The sequence below is a fragment of the Equus asinus genome, chromosome 9 (assembly GCF_041296235.1).
Source record: "Equus asinus isolate D_3611 breed Donkey chromosome 9, EquAss-T2T_v2, whole genome shotgun sequence".
Classification (NCBI taxonomy): domain Eukaryota; kingdom Metazoa; phylum Chordata; class Mammalia; order Perissodactyla; family Equidae; genus Equus; species Equus asinus.
In genome coordinates, this window is record NC_091798.1 from 88,582,490 (window position 1) to 88,603,162 (window position 20,673).

General features: G+C 48.1%; 1 protein-coding gene and 1 long non-coding RNA gene across 2 annotated transcripts in view; one reads left to right on the plus strand and one right to left on the minus strand.

Moving 5' to 3' along the window:
- The first annotated feature begins 1,284 nt into the window (after positions 1 to 1,284).
- On the plus strand, positions 1,285 to 15,160 carry LOC123289039 (uncharacterized). The gene is made up of 3 exons (XR_006532763.2): positions 1,285 to 1,794; positions 12,877 to 12,998; positions 13,900 to 15,160. It is a non-coding gene; the product is annotated as an uncharacterized lncRNA (long non-coding RNA).
- Positions 15,053 to 20,673, minus strand: part of THBS4 (thrombospondin 4) — a 42,780-nt gene continuing 37,159 nt past the window's right edge. The window contains exons 17-22 of the mRNA XM_014856983.3: positions 19,607 to 19,785; positions 18,889 to 18,937; positions 18,592 to 18,788; positions 17,830 to 18,002; positions 15,766 to 15,905; positions 15,053 to 15,268 (exon numbers count right to left, since the gene is read on the minus strand). Of these exons, the coding sequence (XP_014712469.3) occupies positions 15,207 to 15,268; positions 15,766 to 15,905; positions 17,830 to 18,002; positions 18,592 to 18,788; positions 18,889 to 18,937; positions 19,607 to 19,785 (800 nt within the window). The 3' untranslated portion in view covers positions 15,053 to 15,206. The remainder of the gene's footprint in view (positions 15,269 to 15,765; positions 15,906 to 17,829; positions 18,003 to 18,591; positions 18,789 to 18,888; positions 18,938 to 19,606; positions 19,786 to 20,673) is intronic.

The following is a 20,673-nucleotide window of genomic DNA, read 5'->3' on the forward strand; positions in this document are numbered from 1 at the left end:
TCAATGATCATAAGCTTCCTGAGGGTAAGGACCAGGATTATGTTCCTTTTTAAAATTCCGCTGGCCCTTGCTCAGTACTGACCAGAAGATCAATGAAACCGTGTTGATCTGAAGGACTTTCCTCCCTTCCTCTGTGACCATCTGTGACCCCCTCCAGACACATGGGCAACAAGAAGACACCGAAGACCCCACCCCTCAAAGCTCGGGGGACTTTGACGAGGTCCTAGGATCAGGGGGTGAGTGCGTTCCAAATGCAGACTACGTTTCTGCCACGTCGGTGAGACGCGGATCAAAACAAATAAAATTCAGTGATGGAAAAAAAGTTTTTCGCACACCTGAATCTGTGGCTTGAGCTTGGGACCCACTGCAGGAACTTTTATAGAGATTTCATGTCTGATGGAGTTAGAATTAATGTTTCTTAAATACTGACAGCTTCCCTGTCCAGGTCAGCATTTTAAAAGAAAGGAGCAAGTGAGAAAGAGGCAGAAAAGGTGGGGGAGGGTGCTCCAAGGCGGTTTCCACCCAGCCCACAGCCTGTGCCATGGAACCTTCCACCGGCCCAGATGCTCTTTCATAGCTGCTCTCCTGCTGGGGAAGCCCTGGGGGCCTTGTCTGCTGCTGCTTGGGAGGAAGTGTGAGCTGTCTGGGCTCTTGAAACCGCCTGAGCTTCTGCTTTGTGCTGCTTCCCATACGGGAAAGAGCAGGGTTCCTGTTCCACAGCCTGAGAAACCCCACAGGCAGCCCCTGAGTGAGATGTGAGAAGAGAGTGAGGGGTGGAAGGTGGGTGAAGGGGCCAAAAGACACAAAATTCCAGTTATAAAATACATAAGTCACAGTGATGTGATGTCCAGCATGGTGCCTGTAGTTAGTAATACTGAATTGCGTATCTGAAAGTTACTAAGAGAGTGAATCATAAGTTCTCATCACAAGAAAAAAACTTTGTAACTGTGTGTGGTGACAAATGGTAACTAGACAGTGTGGTGATCATTTTGCAATGAATACAATTATCAAATCATTATGTCGTACACCTGAAAAGAATACAATGTTATATGTCAACTAAAAAACTGACCGGGGGAGGTCTGAGGTCCCTCCCGTTTGTGACCAGGGATGCCACGGGCTCTCTGAGCCAAGGTGCGGAGCTCCGTGCACCTGGGACGTGGCCCTGCGGAGGTTCTCAAGCTCCGTGGGGCATCTGGGTCTCTGGGAGAGGCATGTGGAGTCCTGTGGGGTATGGGGGAGGGGGCTCACTCCGGGGTCAGATGACCTCGGTCCACACCCTGGCTTTCCTCCTCATTAGCTGGGTGAACTTGCTTCTTGACTTCTCTCATTTGTCAAACGTGGATATGAAGAGCATTTTCTTTTTCGCTTTGCTGTAAGGCTTTAATGTGATAACCTACGTGAAGCATCTGGCATGTAGGATGTACACAAGAAATCTCCCTGATGATGATGCGCAAAACGTCTAGAGGGGAGATTTTGCATTTGGTAGGATGCTAAGATCCTCGTTAGGGTGTTCCATCAGTAGTTGGAGAAGAGTGTTGTTTTCCTACATATCAACATGTGCTCCTGCCTGGTGACATTTATAGTTTTTGGCTGTCCATCATCTAACCCTCACTTCCTAATGGCACCTGTCACTTTCCCTTTCAGGAACCACACACCTGGGTGGAGTCGTGTGTGGGGCCCCAAAGGGCCAAACCCCAGCTCTGTCCTCAATGGGGGTCGGGCACATGCCTTTGGCTTGGCCAATTCAGCTCTCCTGGAGATGGTCTCTGATCCCTCTCTCTGGACTCCTATTAGGTAGGTACCCAGCCCTCTGGATCAGTCATCTTTTCTCTCCCCTTTTCTGTCTGTTGATTTTGTTCCCTCTACTGGATAGTTTCTCTATTTTATCTTCTAGTGTTTCTGTTGAATTTATTATTTTAGCTATCATAATTTTAACTCCTGAGAGCTCTTGTCTGTTTTCTGATTATTCTTTTTTTTTTCTGCTTTTTCTCCCCAAATGCCCCCAGTGCATAGTTGCATATTTTAATTGTGGGTCCTTCTAGCTGTGGCATGTGGGATGCTGCCTCATCGGGCCTAATGAGCGGTGCCATGTCCACGCCCAGGATCCAAACCAGGGAAACCCTGGACCGCTGAAGCAGAGTGTGAAAACTTAACCACTCGGCTACGGGGCCAGCCCCTGATTATTTTTTTTTAAAGATTGGCCTGAGCTAACATCTGTTGCCAATCTTTTATTTTTTTTCTTCTCCCCAAAACCCCCCAGTACACAGTTGTATCTTCTAGTTGTAGGTCCTTCTTGTTCTGCTGTGTGGGACGCTGCCTCAGCATGGCCTGATGAGCAGTGCTAGGTCCACACCTGGGATCTGAGCCAGCAAAACCCTAAGCTGCCGAAGTGGAGCTCGCAAACTTAACTGCCCGGCCATGGGGCCAGCCCCCAGATTATTCTTTTCCCTCCCTAAATATAACATTCTGTTCTTGTTTCATGGATGCATACCGTCTTAGTCTGTTTGGGTCGCTAGAACAAAATGCCACAGACTGCCTGGCTTACAAACAACAGAAATTGATTGCTTACAGCTCTGGCGGCTGGAAGTCCAGGGTCAAGGCTCTGGCATGGTCCCCTTCTGGGGAGGACCTTCCTGGTTCGTAGCTGATGCCTTCTCTCTGTGTCTTCACTCTGGAGGGTTCTCTCCGGAGCCTTTTTTATAAGAATATTAATCCCGCTGATGAGGGCTCCAGTCTAATGGCCTAATCACCTCCCAAAGGCGCCCCCCTCCTAATACCATCACCTTTGGGGGTTGAGATTTCAACATATGAATCTGGGGGGCGCACAAACATTCAGACTATAGCACGCATCTTTCCTGAAGGGTATTATTTATGGTTTTTTTCTTTTCAGTGTTCCTCTGATCCCTTTAGTCCTCTCTCCCCTCTCTGAGCTGCTTTTACTCTGATAGTTTGCTCTCTCGCCTTTTAGAGTGAGGCACCAAAACACGAATTTGACAGCTCCCTGGGCGTTCCCGCCCTGTTGCCCCACAATGAACAGCAATCACGATGCTGCTTTCTCTGTTCCATCTTCTTCTCTGAATACTTATTATGGCACTTTACATTGTTTGACATGTTCCATTACATTAATGACTGTATTTACTTACAATTTCCCAATTGTTGGGCATTAAGTTTTTCCTTTTTTTTCTCTCCTAGAGGTAAGTTTGCTATAAATATCTTTTCACATATGGCTTTTATTGCCATCTGAATCATTGTCTTGGAATAAATTCTGCTTGTGCAATTGTCAGGTCAGAAGCTGGTGGGCACTTTTGTCGCTCTTCTCTGTGTTGCCAGATTTCTTTCTTTCTTTCTTTCTTTTTTTTTTTTTGAGGAAGATTAGCCCTGAGCTAATATCTGCCGCCAATCCTCCTCTTTTTGCTGAGGAAGACTGGCCCTGAGCTAACATCCGTGCCCATCTTCCTCTACTTTATATGGGGGATGCCCGTCACAGCGTGGCTTGCCAAGCGGTGCCGTGTCTGCACCCGGGATCCGAACTGGTGAACCCTGGGCCGCCGAGAAGGGGAATGTGTGTACTTAACCGCTGCGACACCGGGCTGGTGCCCCAAGCAGATTTCTTTCTAAAGGTGGTGGATTCAGGTCCAATGTCAGCGGCAATAAATGAGTACAACCCTTCAAGCACAGGACTTCCGAGTCTTCCTTGATTGCTCCTAGTTTCAAAAGTACAAAATGGCACTCATTATTGTTCAAATTTGTCTTTCTTTGGTTCCTAGTGAGGTTGGACATTCTTTTGTGTGGAACTGGACAAATTTAGCCTGGAGTGACATAAGGAAGCCTGCCGGATACAGAAAAGCTCCTTAAAGCTCCTTCAAATAGATGCAACAGCCAAATATTCTGTGTTGTTGTGTTGGCAGTGGTTCTTAGCCTGGTGCTGCGGGCTGGTTGGAGGCTCTTCCTGGGGGCTGTTAATTCCTCTGCACGTCCAGCCTGCGCCTCAGGCAGAGAAGGTCTCAGCACCAGAGAACGCTCAGAAACAAGGACTTGCAGGTGCTGGCAGTTTGATGTCCATGAGCGATGAGTGGCGGTATCTGCCACAGTGTTTCTCAGTAGGAATAAAAGTTCCCTTGATGTAAGCAGGGTCAGGTGTGCATTGGGACGCAAGCTGGGTCCCAGTGAGCTCTTTCTGAAGCCTGAGGTTGCCAGGGCCTCTGTATAAAGTTGTTTGGTCTGTGCGCTTCATAAAGGCAGCGGGCCACAGAGGCACAGGGGCTGCTGAAATCTAGCTTCGGTTCTGCTCTAGGCACCATATGGGCCAGAGGCACTCCCAGTAGACCTGGCTTTAAACTCTGAGGGAAGATGAAGCTGTGGAGTCTGGTGAGGGTGAGAGGCAGGTGTCGAGAAGGAGAGCCGGGGCATCTCAAGTCCCAGGATGTGCCTACTTTCCACTGCTGGGTCTTCACCATCAAAACAGGAAGTGGGGGTGGCCTCCCCGGAGACCCCTGGGCTTTTGTCATGTGTGTCCCGTCAGTGTCTCCCTTTGAGTGCTCTGGAGGGGGACAGCCTTCTGGACCTCCCCGGCCTGGCCTGGCTGAGGCGGGTCTCACAGCAGAAGGAGAAGCGTGGGCCTGCGGATCTCCAAACCTGGCCCTAGTCCCGGCTCTGCTCCTAACCGGCTGTGTGACCCTGACAAGTCACAGAGGGGACAGGGCCTCAGTTTCTCCAACTATAAAAAGAGGAGGTCGAAAAAGGAAATCTTAAAAAAAAAATTTATTATGATAAAAAATCTGGTGATTCTATGGTTTTAGATACGTAACTTTATAAACACTTGCTCATCCTCAATCTCTTCTGTATTAGGGAGAATTAAATTCAACTGAGAATAACAGAAAAGCCCCAAATAAGCAGACTATAATTTCTCTCTCATTTTCAAAAAGTCCAGATGTAGAAATTTTAGGGCCAGTGTGTTACTCTGTGGTGTCAATTCTGTCCTGTTCTCTGCTATGACACTTGGATTCCCAAAGTTTCCTCCTCAACCTAAGATGGCTTCGGGTGCTCCAGCCACTACATCCATATTCCAGCGTAGGAGGAAGGAGAGGAGGATGAAGAGGAAACATCAACAGTCTTTAAAAGAAGATTCCCAGAAGCTACCACGAATTTTTGCTTTACATGCGATCGGCCAGAACTTAGTCATATGACCACACTCAGCTGCAAGGAAGTCTGGGAGATATAGTCTTATTCTAGGCATCTACGTTCCAGATAAAACTGTGGGCTCTCTGACTGTGAAAGAAGGGTAGAGCAGATATTGGGAGCCATTGTCCCCACCTTAAATTTCTCCAGGTGCAGGGCTAGCCAAATAAGCCTCTCCCTTTGGCCTCTGCCCCTTGCCGCACAAGCCCAGTATCAGTGACTCCACCTTGCGTCTGCTTCTCTGGCTCTACGGGCAATTTTTGTTTATCAGCCTCAACTTCTACCTCTGGGTCCCAATTTCCCGTTATTTCTTCATTAGGGATGTGGAAAGAGCGTTTCGTTTAGTCTTTTCACTTGTAAGCCCCCAGGTGTCTTTCAGCTGCTGGAGAGAGGTGACCCATATTTCAGGGGAGCCCAAGAGCACGCCCGGGTTCCGTGACTCGGTGAGAGGACTCAGCGTATCGTCGAGCTCACAGCGATGGTTTGTGACAGCAAAGGATACGAAGCAGAAGCAGCAAAGGAAAAGGGGCATGGGGCAAAATCTCGAGGGAACCAGGTGCGGAGCCTCCCAGCTTCCTCTCCTGGAGGGTCACATGGGATGTGTTTCATTCTCTCTGCAAGGAGTTGCAACGACCCGTGTGAAATGCCTACCTGGAAGCTCACTGAACACTCAGTGCCCAGGTTTGTCCTGGAGGTTGGACACGTCAGCGCTCTCTGCCCAGCATGTTCCCAAGTTCCAGGCTCCCAGCAGGACGGCAGGTGCTCAGCATAAACCATGTTGCACCGTTGAGGCCCAGCGAGCTCTTACCAGCTCTGGGAGTGGTGGGAGCCTCCGAAATCCGGTTTCTCAGACACCAGCCAAGGGCCAGCTCTGCCAGCGGGCTTTTCAGGGAGAGCAGGGTCAGGCCTGCTGTGTGAACTCTTTCCTGCACAACTGCTGACTCTCTTCTGTAGGCACAGGATCATGGCAGGTTTGGAGCCAGTGACGCGGCTTTGAATCTTGCCTCTGCCGTTTGTAAAGTAGGTGTCCTTTGGCAAGTCCCTTTACCATTCTGGGCCTCAGTTTCTCCAGTTACAGAAAGGGAATCCTCTTCTCCTCTCCCCCACCCCTCCCCCCGCCCCTTGCAGGGTAGTTGTCAGGATTAGGGGTGATGTGTGCAACGTGTCTGGAAGGCTCTCTAAATGGAGCAATTACTGTTGTTAGTCTTTTTTCCTCCCTGTCTTTGGTCCGATGCCTGGGGCAGGGGTGGTGCCGTACAGCCAAATCAAGGTGGAGTAGGAAAGCGCTGGGTGTCCTGCCCACCTTCTCCATCCTGCTCTCTGTCTGGGGGGCTGGCATGGGTGCTCTCCATCAGTGGCCCCCCTTGCACCTGGCTCTGGTTGGGTTTGAGCAATCGTGTGGGGGAGGTTGAGGTTGGCTGTTAATTTCGTTGGCTTCTCCTGGGGTTTACAGGGTGGCCGTGCTCCTCTCCCCAAGGCTGCAGCTCTGGTGGGCCAGCCCTCACTGCACCCCTACCCTCTGCAGGTGTTAGTGACCACCCTCCCCACTTTCTCTGTCAAGGGTGGCTGGAGGGGTGGGAACAGCTCCCCTCTCTTGTGTGGTTTGGTGGTGCTGGGGAGGAGTGGAGAAGAACGTAGGGAGGGATGCTGCACTCTTTGTCTTTCCATTTCCTGAAACCGCCCCCACTTTCACAACTCGCCCTCAATTAGCCTGTCTGTTTCTTGTGGAACCGGGCTGGGACAAGGCATTAGAACACCTGGGTTAGAGGCCAGGCCTTGCCATCCACTAGCTGTGGGACCAGGACACGTTACTTACCAGGCTGTCAGCCAAGGGGTGGAGTGGACACCCCTCTCTGCACTCCCTGTAGACCTTGCTGAGGGCCTTGGACACGGCAAGTCCAGGGTCCCAGACTCGGTCACCCACAGGGGCCAGGCAGGAGCCGAATGAGCGAAGAGGGGGGCATGGGCATGGGAGGTGCAGGGGACACCGCCCTCTGCAGGGTTCCTGTGCAGGAACGCAGATGGGAGGTCAGAGCTTTCGATTTTTTAAGAGAAGCTGGAAATCCAGGCTTTATGTGAACTCTTCCAAGTTTTCCATGTTTGCTCACCTTAACAAAACAAACAAACAAAAACCCAATGACAATAAAAACACGGCGCAGGCCAAACAGTTTTTGACCCAATCAACTTCTGTCCACCACCTCTCCAGGCCTGGGAAGCTGCCCTCTGCTCCCTGCAAAATTGTGCCTCCTGGTGGCACATTCAGGACGAGGGTCTTCTTGACCCAGCTGAAAGCTCTCAGGATTAAGTAAGCAGAGGTTCTTCCAATAGACAAGCGCCTTATAGTGGAGAGCAAGCAAGGGAACCAGAGATCAGCTTCAAGGTTCATCCAATTCTAAAATAAAGTCCGCTTTTGCAATTATACTCAGTATTAGAATGAAAATGGCTTTCACTCATACAGAGGCTGGACTAAAGGCGACTGGATGTGTGTCCTTTTTGTGTCCCTCACAGTGCCTGGCACATAGTAATTGCTCAATGGGTGTTTGAAGAATGAATGAGTGTGATGAATGGGTGGACGACTGGCTCTTTGCTTGGATTGCAGAGGAGGCTATCATGTGAATTTAGGCTGAGGGACAGGGGAAAAGTCCTCTTAGGCGATTCCTGAAAGACAGCTGAGAGAATGAGACTTCAGTGTTCATTCAGAGCCTAATTCGAAATAATTCAGTTAGGATGTTTTGTGTGAGGTTGTTATTTTTTTTTTTTTAGTCTGTATGTTTTGGTAAATAAGAGTTCTTAAGCACAGCGCTAGGCATAGAGTAAGTGTTTAATAAATTGTGGTTCTTATTTTTTACTTTTAATGATCTTTAAGAGTCATCTTTAGCTAAAAAGGAGCTTGTTCAGAATAGGGCTATTTTTGGAGGATTGCTGCCCCCTAGGGGACGCTATGGAGAAAGACGAGAATGTGAAGCCTCCCGCTATTGGGCTTGGCGCAGTTGGCTTTTCCAACTGGACAAACATTTCATTGAGGGCCCGAGGGCGGGGTACAGAGGGGAACAGCGCACAGTCCTCGTCCCCCGGGAGCTCACAGAAACCACAGGGCTGGAAGGGACTTTCCAGACGTGGGTTCTCAGACCGATGTTCCCACTTAGTTGGACGGCTCTTTTTGTGGACACACACGCTCCCACGGTGACACCCTCTTGTGTTTTATGGTGTATGAATTGGATTTCAGTTAGCAAGTTAAACTCAGGGAGGAGGAGCCTTGTGTGCTAGATCACAGCGTGGATGAAGGATGGAAATGAACCCATCGTTCAGGGTACTTTGAACTGAGGCTGTGACTTCCGGGGGCTCCCCTCCAGAGCAGGGTTGGGACCTGGCTCCACCACCCGCTGGAGCACTCGGCTTGGGGCCATTTGTGAAATTTCTAGGGTGAAGGACATGGTCTGGTCTAAACACAGACGTCTTTTACTTTTAAGAACTAATCCAAACAGTAGGAGCTGAACAACGCAGGTCCAATTTGTAGTGTCTCAAGAAGCTGAGTTGGGGTCCAGCGTTGGGGGTGTGAGTTGGGAGATAAAGCCAAGGCTGTTTGTTTTATTTCTATTTTATTTTTTTTCCATTTATGTCATTTAATCACCCTTACTTCTCTCAGTTGGTATTCTGCTGAACCAATTTAAACTGCTCACTGGTTTCTTTGACACGTTCGTAACCTTCATTCTATTCTGTTCCTTCTTATAGAAACAACACTTGTGCAGGAGTTTTAGACTAGGGAAAGACCTCCCACACCGAGAGGGGAGAGCAAGAGGAGGGGAGGCCAGCCCACAGGGCTTCCTGCAGGCCCACAGGTGAGGGCCGGGAGAGAAAGCCGAGCCGCCCAGGTTCAGACAGATTTGGGGGCCTCAGCTATCGTCTTTCAGCCTCAGGGAGAGGGGGGTGGGTGCTGACCATGGTCGTGTCGGGGGAATCTGAGTGGACAGATGCCCAACCCAGCAACACCGTGGGGCTGAGAAGGCATCCTAGAGCTGCAATCCTGGGAGGAGAGTGGAAACCCAGAGAAAGGCTGAAGGAATGTTTCTCTGGAGTCTGGCAGAATGAGCTCTCCAAATAAAAACAAGTTGAAATTTGGGGATTAAAGTTGGTTTTTCTCATAAACCTGGGTTCAAGGCCTGATTCATGTCCGCTACACTGCTGAGGAGGTGGGTGATGTGAGGAAAATACTTTTCATTCTTTTACGATAAACTGAGGAACAGGCTACAGTTACTTCTCAGTCAGGGTCCAGCCAGAAGAGGTGGGCTTTCATTCTGCAGCCTCATTTACCCCACCCCTCCAGAGAAGTGGACCTGTGTAGGCCTCCTTATAAGGTTTAACATAGGGAGCAAGGAGAGAGAGGTGCTCCCTGCCACATCCCTACTCGGGGCCCCAGGTCGGGGCCAGTGCGGTCGTCGGTCCGTGTGGCTGGCAAACGAGGGGTTTGAGAGCTGCGAGCAGGATTGCCCAGGCCACTCGGCAGTGCTGAGCCAGCTGCTTGGTGACGCCCCAGAGCTTTCCCCATCTGCACAGTGACAGTCCCCACTGTAGAAATGGGCTGTGCTCTAGAACAATTGCCAGCCACTTATTAGGGATTGAGGATGTCTTTCCCCAGGCTCCCTCCAAATAAAATCATCCTGTCAGTGTTGACTGTCCCTGGGCTGGTTTTTGCTGGTTTCGATTTTGCTAATGAGGGCAGCTTTTGTACACAGAAAACACAATTTATGGCTACTTTGGCTTTTAAAATTAGCATTTGATTAATTAAGGATACAAATTCAAAACCTTAAGTTTATAAGTTCAACTTAAAAATCCTATTACTCTACTGCACTCTATAAATACACAAATCTTATTACTCTGTAGCAAAATTTATAATCACTTTTAAGCTCTTGATTAATGTACAGTCCCATTTGCAAACTTTGTTAATTAAATCTCCTTAGGCATTTTAAATTGCATTTGTAAATTTATTAGTCTATAATATATAAAATACCATGCTAATATGTAATATTAAATTTAATATGTTTAAATTTCATTTATAAATTTAATTTTTCTGTCCTTTAACAAAAACTACCAAGGTACTTAAGTAACTCTTTTAAATATACAGATTTATAAATATTGAGAATTATAAGTTATCTTAACCACTTCACTGTTATTTATATATTTAGCCAAATTCTCACATACTTTTTAATTTAAAACACAAGCCTAAAATCAAATACTCAACTATACATTTTTATTTGAAATCACAAGTTGAATTCATTAGATTTTCTAATATGCCAAATTCTCTTAAATATTTCAAGTTCTTTAAATACCACATATTCAATGATAATTCCAAATACCACTCAAAAATATTAGGATGGTGGGTTCAGCATCTCTACGCTGAATTCTAAGTTTTCTCAGGAATGGAAGACATTTACCCTCTAAAGAAACTATACTGTCTCAAGACATTTTGGGGTGAACTTCTCAGTGGACTGAGGTTGTTTATTGATCAAGATTTTGTTTATTATAAAGATTTGGGTAGTGATGTAAGATTTGGAGCTGTTCACTGAGGCGATTTTTCTCATGACTCCGAAGGAAAGGTTGAGCCCTCTTTCATGGTCCTGGTATTCTTAGGGACCCCAAGTGTGTGCCCTCCAAACAGGGGCCCCTCAACCCCACGCCCCTAGATTCATATTATAAATGTCCTGGTTCTCAATTGTCCTCACCTCTAGACAAGTTTCTTATTTTGTTGCATTGAGTATATTCTGAGTTATCTTCCTAGTCTGGGCCATAAAAAGTGCTTACGGATATTTAAATAAGAGGTGGCTGGATTCTGCATCTGTCTTGTTCTCCTTGACTCTAGAGCCCAGGGCCAAAATTAAGCCAAGGACAATTGCCTGTAATAATTCTGAGATATAGGAATAATGACCTGGGAGGGGAGAAGGAAGAGCCTCCTTTCTCTTTCGTGGGTGGAAGCAAAACATACTCCACCCCTCTCTGTGCACCTGCCCCCGTGCCCTGGGGCCTCCTCCTGATGCCCCTCGTGCCTCCTCCTGCCCCAAGAACCCTTCACACATCCTGTGGATTCTACCCAGGCAACTCTTTTCCCCACAGTGCGTGCCTCTTCCCTTTCCCAGTCACACTTCTGGTCCTCTCAGGACCTTGATCTCAGGGAGAGGTCGGAAGGGGAGACTAGGCAGTGGAATGAATTCATCCAAGTTGGTGAGTGAGTGATGGCTCGGACTCCTAGAGGTGTTAACAAGATCCCAATGAGGACCTTACTAACCTGAATGGAACTCTAATAGGAATTTGAGTCACTGTGCTAATGTTGAGTATAAACATTCAAACATCCCAGGCTGGGACCTGTGGGAGAAGGCGCCACACCTGCCAGTCCTTTTCCATAGTGTGTAGCTGCCATCTGGCTGGCCTCTCTCAAGGCCTTCCTGATTTTCACAACTTTTTCCACTTCTCTATTTCTTTTTTTTTAAACTGAATATATTTGACATGTAATATGGTGTAAATTTAAGGTGTACAAGGTGTTAATTTGATACATTTATGATTGCCGTTGTAGCGATATTTAGCACATCTATCACATTCAATAACTATCCTTTCGTTTTTAGTGGTTGGGGTGATTTTTAGCCTCTTAGTAAGTTTGACAATTGTGCAATACTCTTGTCTATATTCATTATACTGTGCGTTAGATCTCTATGACTTATTCACAACTCATTGCAAGTTTGCACCCTTAAACAACGTCGGTCTTATCCCCCTGCTCCCCATCCTCTGGTCACCACCATTTTACTCTCTGCTTTTTATGAATTTGACTTTAGATTCGACATACATGTGATATCACACAGTATTTGTTTTTTTTCTGTCTGGTTTATCTCACTTAACAGAATGCACTCAGGGTTCACCCATGTTGTCACAAATGGCAGGATATCCTCCTTTCTCGTGGCTGAATAATATTCCATTGTATACATACACCACATCTTTTTTATCCATTCATCTGTTGATGGGCATTTAGGTTGTTTCCATTTCTTGGCTATTGTGAATAACACTGTAATAAACATGGGAGTGCAGATATCTCCGTAAAATCCTGTTTTCATTTCCTTTGGATAAATACCCAGAAGTGGAATTGCTGGATCATATAGTAGATCTATTTTTAACTTTTTGAGGAACATCTGTATTGTTTTCCGTCGTGGTTGGACCAATTTGCCTTCCTACCAACAGTGCACAGGGGTTCCCTTTTTACCACGTCCTTGCTAGCACCTGTTATCTCTCGTCATCTTGATAATAGCCATTCTAACAGGTGTGAGGTGCTAGCTCATTATGGTTTTGATTTTAATTTCCCTGTTGCTTAGCGATGTTGAGCATCTTTTCATGTGCCTGTTGGCCCTTTTGTTGTCTTCTTTGGAAAAATGTCTATTTAGTTCTTCTGCCTGTTTTTAAATTGGATTGTTTGTTTTTTCCTTGAGTTGTACGAGTTCTCTATATATTTTGGTTATTAACCCTTATTGAGTATATGGTTTGCAAAATTTTTCTCCCATTCCGTGATTTGTCTTTTCATTTTGTTAATCGCGTCTTTTGCCGTGCAGGAGCTTCTGAGTTTGATGTGGTCCCTTTTGCTGTTTGTGTTTTTGGAATCACATCCCAAACACTATTGCCAGGACCAACGTTGAGGGGCTGCTTCCCTACGTTTTCTTCTAGGAATACTTCTTCACTGCTTAAACAGGAAGTTTCCTGAAAGTTCCAAGATTTCTACACCAGCCTCCAAGATATTGAGGAGGGATGACTAGGAATAAGACAAGAGTGTACCGAGTTCTGTGTTGGTAGGTGTTTGACAGTCAACTTTCTGGAGCCCTGATTTGTAGTGTTTGCCAATATCTGAGGTGTAACTACTTCCCCCATGGCCAATTTCAAACTATCAACAGTTTAACAACTTGCTCACAAAATTCCTAAAAATTGAATGGTTGGCTCTCATGATCTGGTACGCACCGGCCCCAGCACACCACTGGATCTAGCTGTTCTATCTGTTTTCTGTTTGTATATAATAACTTTTGTCTTCCCGACAATGTAATAAGCTCCCTAAAGGATGGAGTCATGTTTTAGATCTCATGTGGGCCATGGTACTAGCATGGTTATGGACACAAAAGTATTGGTTAACTGATGAAACTTTCCTGCAGATATATTGCTTTCTCGGAGCAACTGCACAGCCAGCAGCAGGGAAATGGCGGGGGGCGGGGGGAGAGGAGGTGCGCTCAGGGAGCCTGCCTCCTCTTTCCCGCAGCCCCGCAGTGTAGGGGAGAATTAGGAGCCACACGATGGTTTTGATAAGGAAACCAGGCTCACTGAAAGTCAGATCAAGATACTATAAGAATTCAGCTGAGATTCACATCCAGATCTGATCAACCAACACACTTTCCTCTGGGACGTCAGTGTATTTCACGTGCAGGCTCTGGTATGTACTTCAGTGATTAGAATGAAACCCCTCAGGAAGAGGCACAGACTGCCTAGTAAAGTGGCCAGGACTCTGGAGAAAGGACATTAAAATAGCTCTAAAGGTAGAACACAACTGTGCCACAGAGCCGGGGGGGGGGGGAGGGCCACGTGGGCGAGAGAGAACCTAAGGGCTCAGGAAATAAGCTTTCAGTGAGACACAAAAAGTGAGGAAAAGGGGAAGATTGAGAGACGACGACCTCCAACCCAATAAAACTTGCTTCTCTTTCCCAGGCTTTTTGGAGTTGGAAACGATTTGTAGATGTGGAACCACAGGTGGAAAAAAGCCCATGGCAGCAATATGGCCCAGAAATCCCTGGGCGGCCGCTCCTGAAGCAGGATCCCCCCGGGGAGACAAGGTAGTGCCGTCAGAGGGAACAACGTGTAGACAGGCCTGAGTTCTGTCCACTCACTGAAGACCCGGATGTGGGAGATCGCTCTCCCTGAATTGTGAGCCCACACTCCTGCAGGCTTTCCGTCTCTCACGTTGCTCACACTGTGCCACGGTGCTGTCTGACGACGGAAACTGTGATAAAACTGTGTTCGGAGTGTTTATCCTTTATTTATGATTTAAGATATTTCCAGGAATTATGGAATAGGAGGATATGTTACTACCCAGCAATATTCTTTAAAACAAAATGCTTAGGGAATTTATAAAAATTTGCCTGGATCTTTGCCTTACAAATGGAATGGCAGAAAGGCTAGTGCATCAATTAGGCAAGTTTCCACCCTGTACATACAGCAACGCTACTGACACCACTGGGGTCAGGGCACGTGTGGTGAGCAGCTTTTGAGTCGTAGGAGGGCTTACGTGATCCATCTGCACTACTGACCTCTAGTTAAGATGCGGTCATCCAACTGACCAGCAAACTTCTACTGATAGCTACTATATGCCAGGTACTATGCGACACAGCGGGGATACTGACTGGAGTAAGACACGGCCCTTTATGCTCAACGAGATGACATCCACTAGGGGGAGCGAAATACATACATAAGAGTAATAACTGTGTGGAAGGTGCTGGGATAGTCTGTGTGGAAGGTGTCGGGGGTGGGGGTGGGTATCAGAAAGAAATGGGCAAATCTGGCCCAGGATTGGTCAGGAAAAGTCTTCAGAGGGAAGGTACCCCTGGCACACGTTTCTGAGGCTCCTTACCCAGAATAAGGAGGCTGCAGAGGTGAGCATGGACAGTTAGGCTTCTGTATGATGCTAACTGCAGTGACCGAAGGTGAGACCTTTGGGCTGGGCCTTCTGAGTCACGCACACGCTCCATCTCACACTGACCTGGTCTGAGGAAAAAGATCCCCCTATGAGTTCAACGTGGCTGCCTCGGAGAACAACACACCATCTGAGCCTGAGCCGCACGTAAGTGATGTCTGAGTACCACGGTTTTTAGAAATTATCTCTTCTTTATTGGCACATTCATATAAAAAGTTTGATATATTTGGGCTGGTAAAAGAAAGCCACAGTGTATATAAAGAAGGAAGTTAAAAAATACATGGCTTTAGTGTTTGGAGAAGCAGTTACGGATTGCTTCCTCAGTTTAATTATCCAGGCGATCGAAATTCTGGGTTTGAAACTCTTGAAAGTCCTCTGGGATGGTATCTGCAAACAAGAAGAGGCACAGCGGGGGTTAGTGAGGCTGCTGACACCCTGGAGGCCCGTCCCTCTCTTGCTGTGCGGGCATCCTGTAGGGGTCAGTGTCAGCCTGCCCAGCTGGCCCGGCAGCCACTTTCGACTTCAGGCTGCTCTGCAAATTGTTGGCTTAAAGCCCAGGAGTGCTCATTCACAGGCCTCGAGAAAATTAGCAGGCAGAGCAAATTTTGAGTCTGACTATGTTTGAGCCATATGAAAATAAAGGCTGGCTGTAAATTAAACCTGACTGAATCCTAAACCAAGCAGTTTAATTCCATGGGTCTTGATTTCCTCCTCCATCAAATAGGAAAAGTGAAATCTACCTTTTACTTCGGTGACACAGGGACTATCAGGTTTTAATGCGCATGAGCTTTGGGCTTCTGGGAGGAAAGTGTGCTATAAAAATGAGGTGGCATTATTTGATTAGTTCGAGTAATAATACTTGCAGTAACAAGACTGTACGTTACCATTGCAGCGATACTTGAGGTTGGACCAAATGATGTTTTCCTGGGAGAAGCAGAAGACGCCAAGCCGGCCTCCACGCATGGTGGTGTCGATGGTGACCCCGGAGTCAGCCACCAACTCGGAGCCTTCATAAAATCGTACCCTGCAGACAACACAGCCCGAGCGGGTCTCCGTGAAACTCAAACTGAGGTCAGGGTGAAGTGCCCATCATGAGACCAGGGTCCCACTCCTCAGACATCCGCATCTTTCTCTCCTTCATACTCCATTTGTCACAGACCTGCATGTGCTCCAGCTGTCCCCCTTTCCTGCTAGATTGGAAGCTCCATGAGGTCAGGGACCGTGTGTCCATGTGCTCTATCTTCTGTCTCTCCAAAGGTGTAACACCATGTTGGGCACAGAGTCAAACTTGATGGGAACTTGCTGGGTCGCAATACGACCCAGGACTAAGAGGCTTTGCGACTTCATTGTCTTGTGAGTTACCTTGTCTAGACACCATGCTGAAAAACGGCTCCTCTCCTTAGGTCTGACTGATATCATTTGTTGGAATCTCAGAGCAGAGATTCTCATCAGGAGTGACAGCGTGCCCTCAGCAAGGCTGTAGAAATTTGTGAGGGTATTTATGACTGTCACTGTGGCATTCAGTGACAGAAGCCAGGGATGCTGATGGCTTACAATATCCTGAAGAGAACAATCAAAACTTTTCCTGCATCCCATACACTTCTGGAATGTTCCTCCAGACACTTGGGTAAGTGAAGAGCCTGTGTACAATTATCCAGGCCTAGAAACTAACTTGTTTTCACTTGTGAACATCAAGTACTTATTGCAGTTTTAATATAAAGTGAATTTTCTAGGGTAAATTGAGAAACTGTTGAGTACCTTGTTGTGTTTGAAAATTAAGAGCTGTCCACCATTATAGAAATTCCCATCACTGTTGGCAAGACCACTGCAGTATTTAAGTCACCAAAACCACAGCCTGTGTTAGAATGTCACCCCCACAGTGATTCCAGGTAACGGCGCAAGTGCCTGTCTCACTTTGTGTTCTGGTGTGGTCCTGCCCAAGCGTTTACAAGATTTTGTTATAAATTATTCTCTTTTCTCTATTATATTCTTAGGGATCAGATTGATTTTCTAAAATTATAGGTGCAGGTAGGTTATTTTCTATGATTTCATTTTGGGACAGAAGAGGGTACATTTCAAAATATTTGTTATAAGAAAGAGGTGTTAGGCTTAATCGGGCTGAGAACATGATTATGTTACTGTGAGACAAACACAGAATATTTGACATAATGTCTCAGAGAAGAGCAAAACATGAACTAGCCCTCGTGATTTCCTTTTCTCCACTAGGCTGCTTTCCTGCCCTGGTCAGCGGAAGGCAATCAGTACACCTTCCCAAATGCGCTATGGAGGCTGGCGTGGGCGCTGATCTGTAAGTCTGAGGAATGAGACGGGAAGCACAATACGTAAGTCTGAACTTCAGAGATGTAGTCCTAAGCCATCCTAACTTCTGGGGATAGTTTTTAGCTTTTGTCCTGAAATAGTTCTCTAGGAAAATAGGCAGATGACACTGGCGCACGTGAAGATCAGTTCATGCCGCGTGCATCGTGCCAGGCACTGGGGACCAAGATAAACTAAGACACAGGCGCTGTCCTCACGGAGTTTACAGTCCAGGAGGGAAGACAGACGGGAAGGGAGTCCCTGCGGTGCAGTGGGACATATTCGAATAAGTGATCGTTCAGGGCCCAGAGGGATTGCAGGGGAGGTGTGGATGGAGACTCGGCCCCACGTCCCAGCCCACACCGGTCAGTGTGTCCACGCTCGGGCATCTCTGAGAGCACAGCAGGAGGGATCACCATTCAAGTGCACCAGGCCCCTGGGGCTGAGACCTCCCCCTGTGAAGGTCCTTCCACCCCAGTTTGGCCCTCCTGTCCAGTGGTCAGTCTGAGGTCTCAGAAATCCTGGCATGCCCTTGAGGGTCAGGACTGCTCAGGGCAGCGAGGGCTCTGCGGTGCTGAATGAGCGGGCGCTTTGCTTCAGGTGCCAGGTGAGGAGACGGGCCCTCTGCCTACCTGATGTAGCCCACCTGGGGCCGGTGTTGCAGGAACCAGCGGTAGGATACCTTGTCCTTCCAGCCCACGTTCCTGGAGTCCTTCCACAGCAGCCTCACCTGGTCGCTGGTGTCCCCGGTGTGCCACAGGGAGTTGCGGAGATGCTCCCCTGGACCTGTCTGAGACTTCACGGCCTGGACAATGACACAGGCAAGGCTTTAGAACAGAATGCACAGACCACCCACCCTTCCTGGGTGCCTAGGGTGGTGAATTCTTGGGGACGATCTGGCTGCCTTGGATTCAGACAAAAGCATAACCACTTAAGTGCCATGTCTACTGAGGTGACCCCAACCCATTAGTAATCAGCACTGGCCAATATTCCACTAGCCCGTTCCACATTTTTCCTGCTGTAAATCCATCGTTCCCCACATTTGTCTGATGGGGGCTTGAAGTCTGCCTTTTCTCCCAGCAGGAAGGACAGGCGTAGTCGCTCAGCCTTCAAAGTCAGCCCTCTCAAGGAAACAGACGAGCCCATCTCCAACATGGTGTGCCTGAAGATGTACCCCCAAATCTTTACTCGGGTTGACGTTCTCACCATTAGAGGCACCCAGGGGTTAGAATGTAGCTCGTACGTGGGAATGAAGGCAGGGCCCTGACCTGAACACTAGCACAAATGCATCAACTTCTCGGATGAACTAAATGCCATATGGGAGAAACCAGAATTTAAAAGGAGGGTGAAGATCCTGGAAGGAAGGGAGACGAGTGACTTTAAACCACCAACACCTTAAGCTGAATGCCAGGTTCTGCAACAGCTCGGAACGGGGTGGCCTGCCAATACGTCTGCTCTGTCTGCTTCCACATGACCACGTAGAAGCTGGAGCTGTCTTGGTAACCAAAGATAAAGCCGGCATAATCATCGTCCGTCTGGGTGTTTACGTGGAAGGTCCCCTCAAAGTCAACTCCATTAAAAGCTGTGTACCCTGCAGAGATCAGGATAAGACATTATAAAGGCAGACAAGCCACAGGAACACCTGGAAAGAATGAATTCTACACTAGTGGTAACTGAGGCCCTGGACATACCCACTGCCAGGCCGGGGTCACTGTTCATGGTCTGCACGATCTCCATGCCCTGCAGAGAGAGTTGGAGGAGTTAAGAGCAATCCTAGAGGGCCTGGAGAAAGCTCAAGGACGCCCAGAACCTCAGGCGTCATGGGTGAGTGGTAAGTGATGTCTGACCTCCACGTAAAGATCTCATTATCTGAGGAATTGCTGTACCTGATTATGTGCTCAAAGAAAGGACTAATTTGTTAAAAAAAAAAAAGTTCAAAGCAGAATAGAAATAATTTTGCTGAAATTGTCATTTAAGCTGATCCAATAAACTCTTACTTGGAGAACGTACACTTCTAATGAAGGTGACTTGCTGGGTGATGCTAGAAAGCTTAAGCCTCTCTGTGCCTTCCTCCTTCAGTCACACAGTGACCAGGACACGCAGGAGGCAGTCTCCTAGAGAGATCAGGAGCCTGGCTCTAGGGTCAGACCACCTGGGTCCCAATGCCAGCAATCTCAGCCATCCTCCTGCAGTGCTTCCGTGAGCCACCATTAAAGCTTCATGAGACTCAGTCTCATCATCCATACCACGGGGCTGATGACTGCTTTGTGGTAGGGCTATTGTGAGGAATAAATGCAATGTGGAACAGCACCTGGCTTGCAGTCAGCACCCTCCAAAGTTACCTACTGCCCTCAGAAGGGCCTGTGTTGAGAGGCAAAGCTGAGCTCTTGCCGACCATGTGACACTCACCTGGTTCAGGACCACCCAGTTGGGATCGATCTGGGCGTCGCCTTCAGGGTCCAGGACCACAGTCTGGTAGGCCCTGAAGTCGGTCAGGGTGACCTCCGCGTTCTCTGGGCAGACGTCGATCCAGTCGATGACCTGGTCCTGGTCAAAGTCTGTCTCACAGATGTCTCCCACACCGTCTCCTGAGTGGGGAGGAGGAGGGGAGAGGAGGTTGATCGTACTGACACCCCCACCCAGACCCCACCATTCCTCGACAGAGAAACGGGCTGGGCAAGGAGCGGAAGAGAGCCCAAGCTCCACCTCCAGGGCTCTGGTTTGCACCCTCATTGGGAGAGAAGCCCTAGAATCAGCTGCATCTGAGCTGGCCCTGGGCCCCCACCCCAGAGTCCTTGTGGTGGGTTGGTGAACCCCACTGAATGTGATCAAAAGAACTTCCTGGGGACAGAGTGGAGGGCAACCATTCAAAACTGACCTTACAGGAAACTCTGGGTGTCCTCTGAGGACAGTGGGGTTCACCAACTGGAGGATCCTAAGCCTGACCTTACACAAGCAAAATGTCTCTAGCACTTTCTGGACTATAATGTATATAAAACAGGGGAATTATTGTCACCACAGCATCTCTACGACCGTAATTTCTGGTGGTCCTTAGGCTGAAGCTGGCCCACCGTGTGTTTTGTTCCGCTGACATGATGGTATTAAGATATCTGAATTTGCATAGCTGTGGATGGACATGCCCCACCAGCTCGCCACAGTCCTCAGCTCTCTGCTGCCTCATTTCTGGCTTTGTGCATCCCTTTCCTTATCTGCTTGGCCCCGCAGGCATCTGAGTTTATGGCCCCACCTAAGCCATGTGCTGCTGTGACTCCTGGTGAAAGGAGCAAGCAGGATGGTGGAGCAGCTCTCCAAGCCCCTGGAGCAGGTGCGTGAGGCTGCTTCTCTGCTCCTAGGATCTCATCCTAGGGCCACTCGGAAGCTGCCAAGCAGCTTTTCTCAGACAGAGGTGGAAACCAGTGTCTACCACACGTCTACTGTCCACACAGGCTGTGGCTACTCAGAGAAGCCGGTTCCCT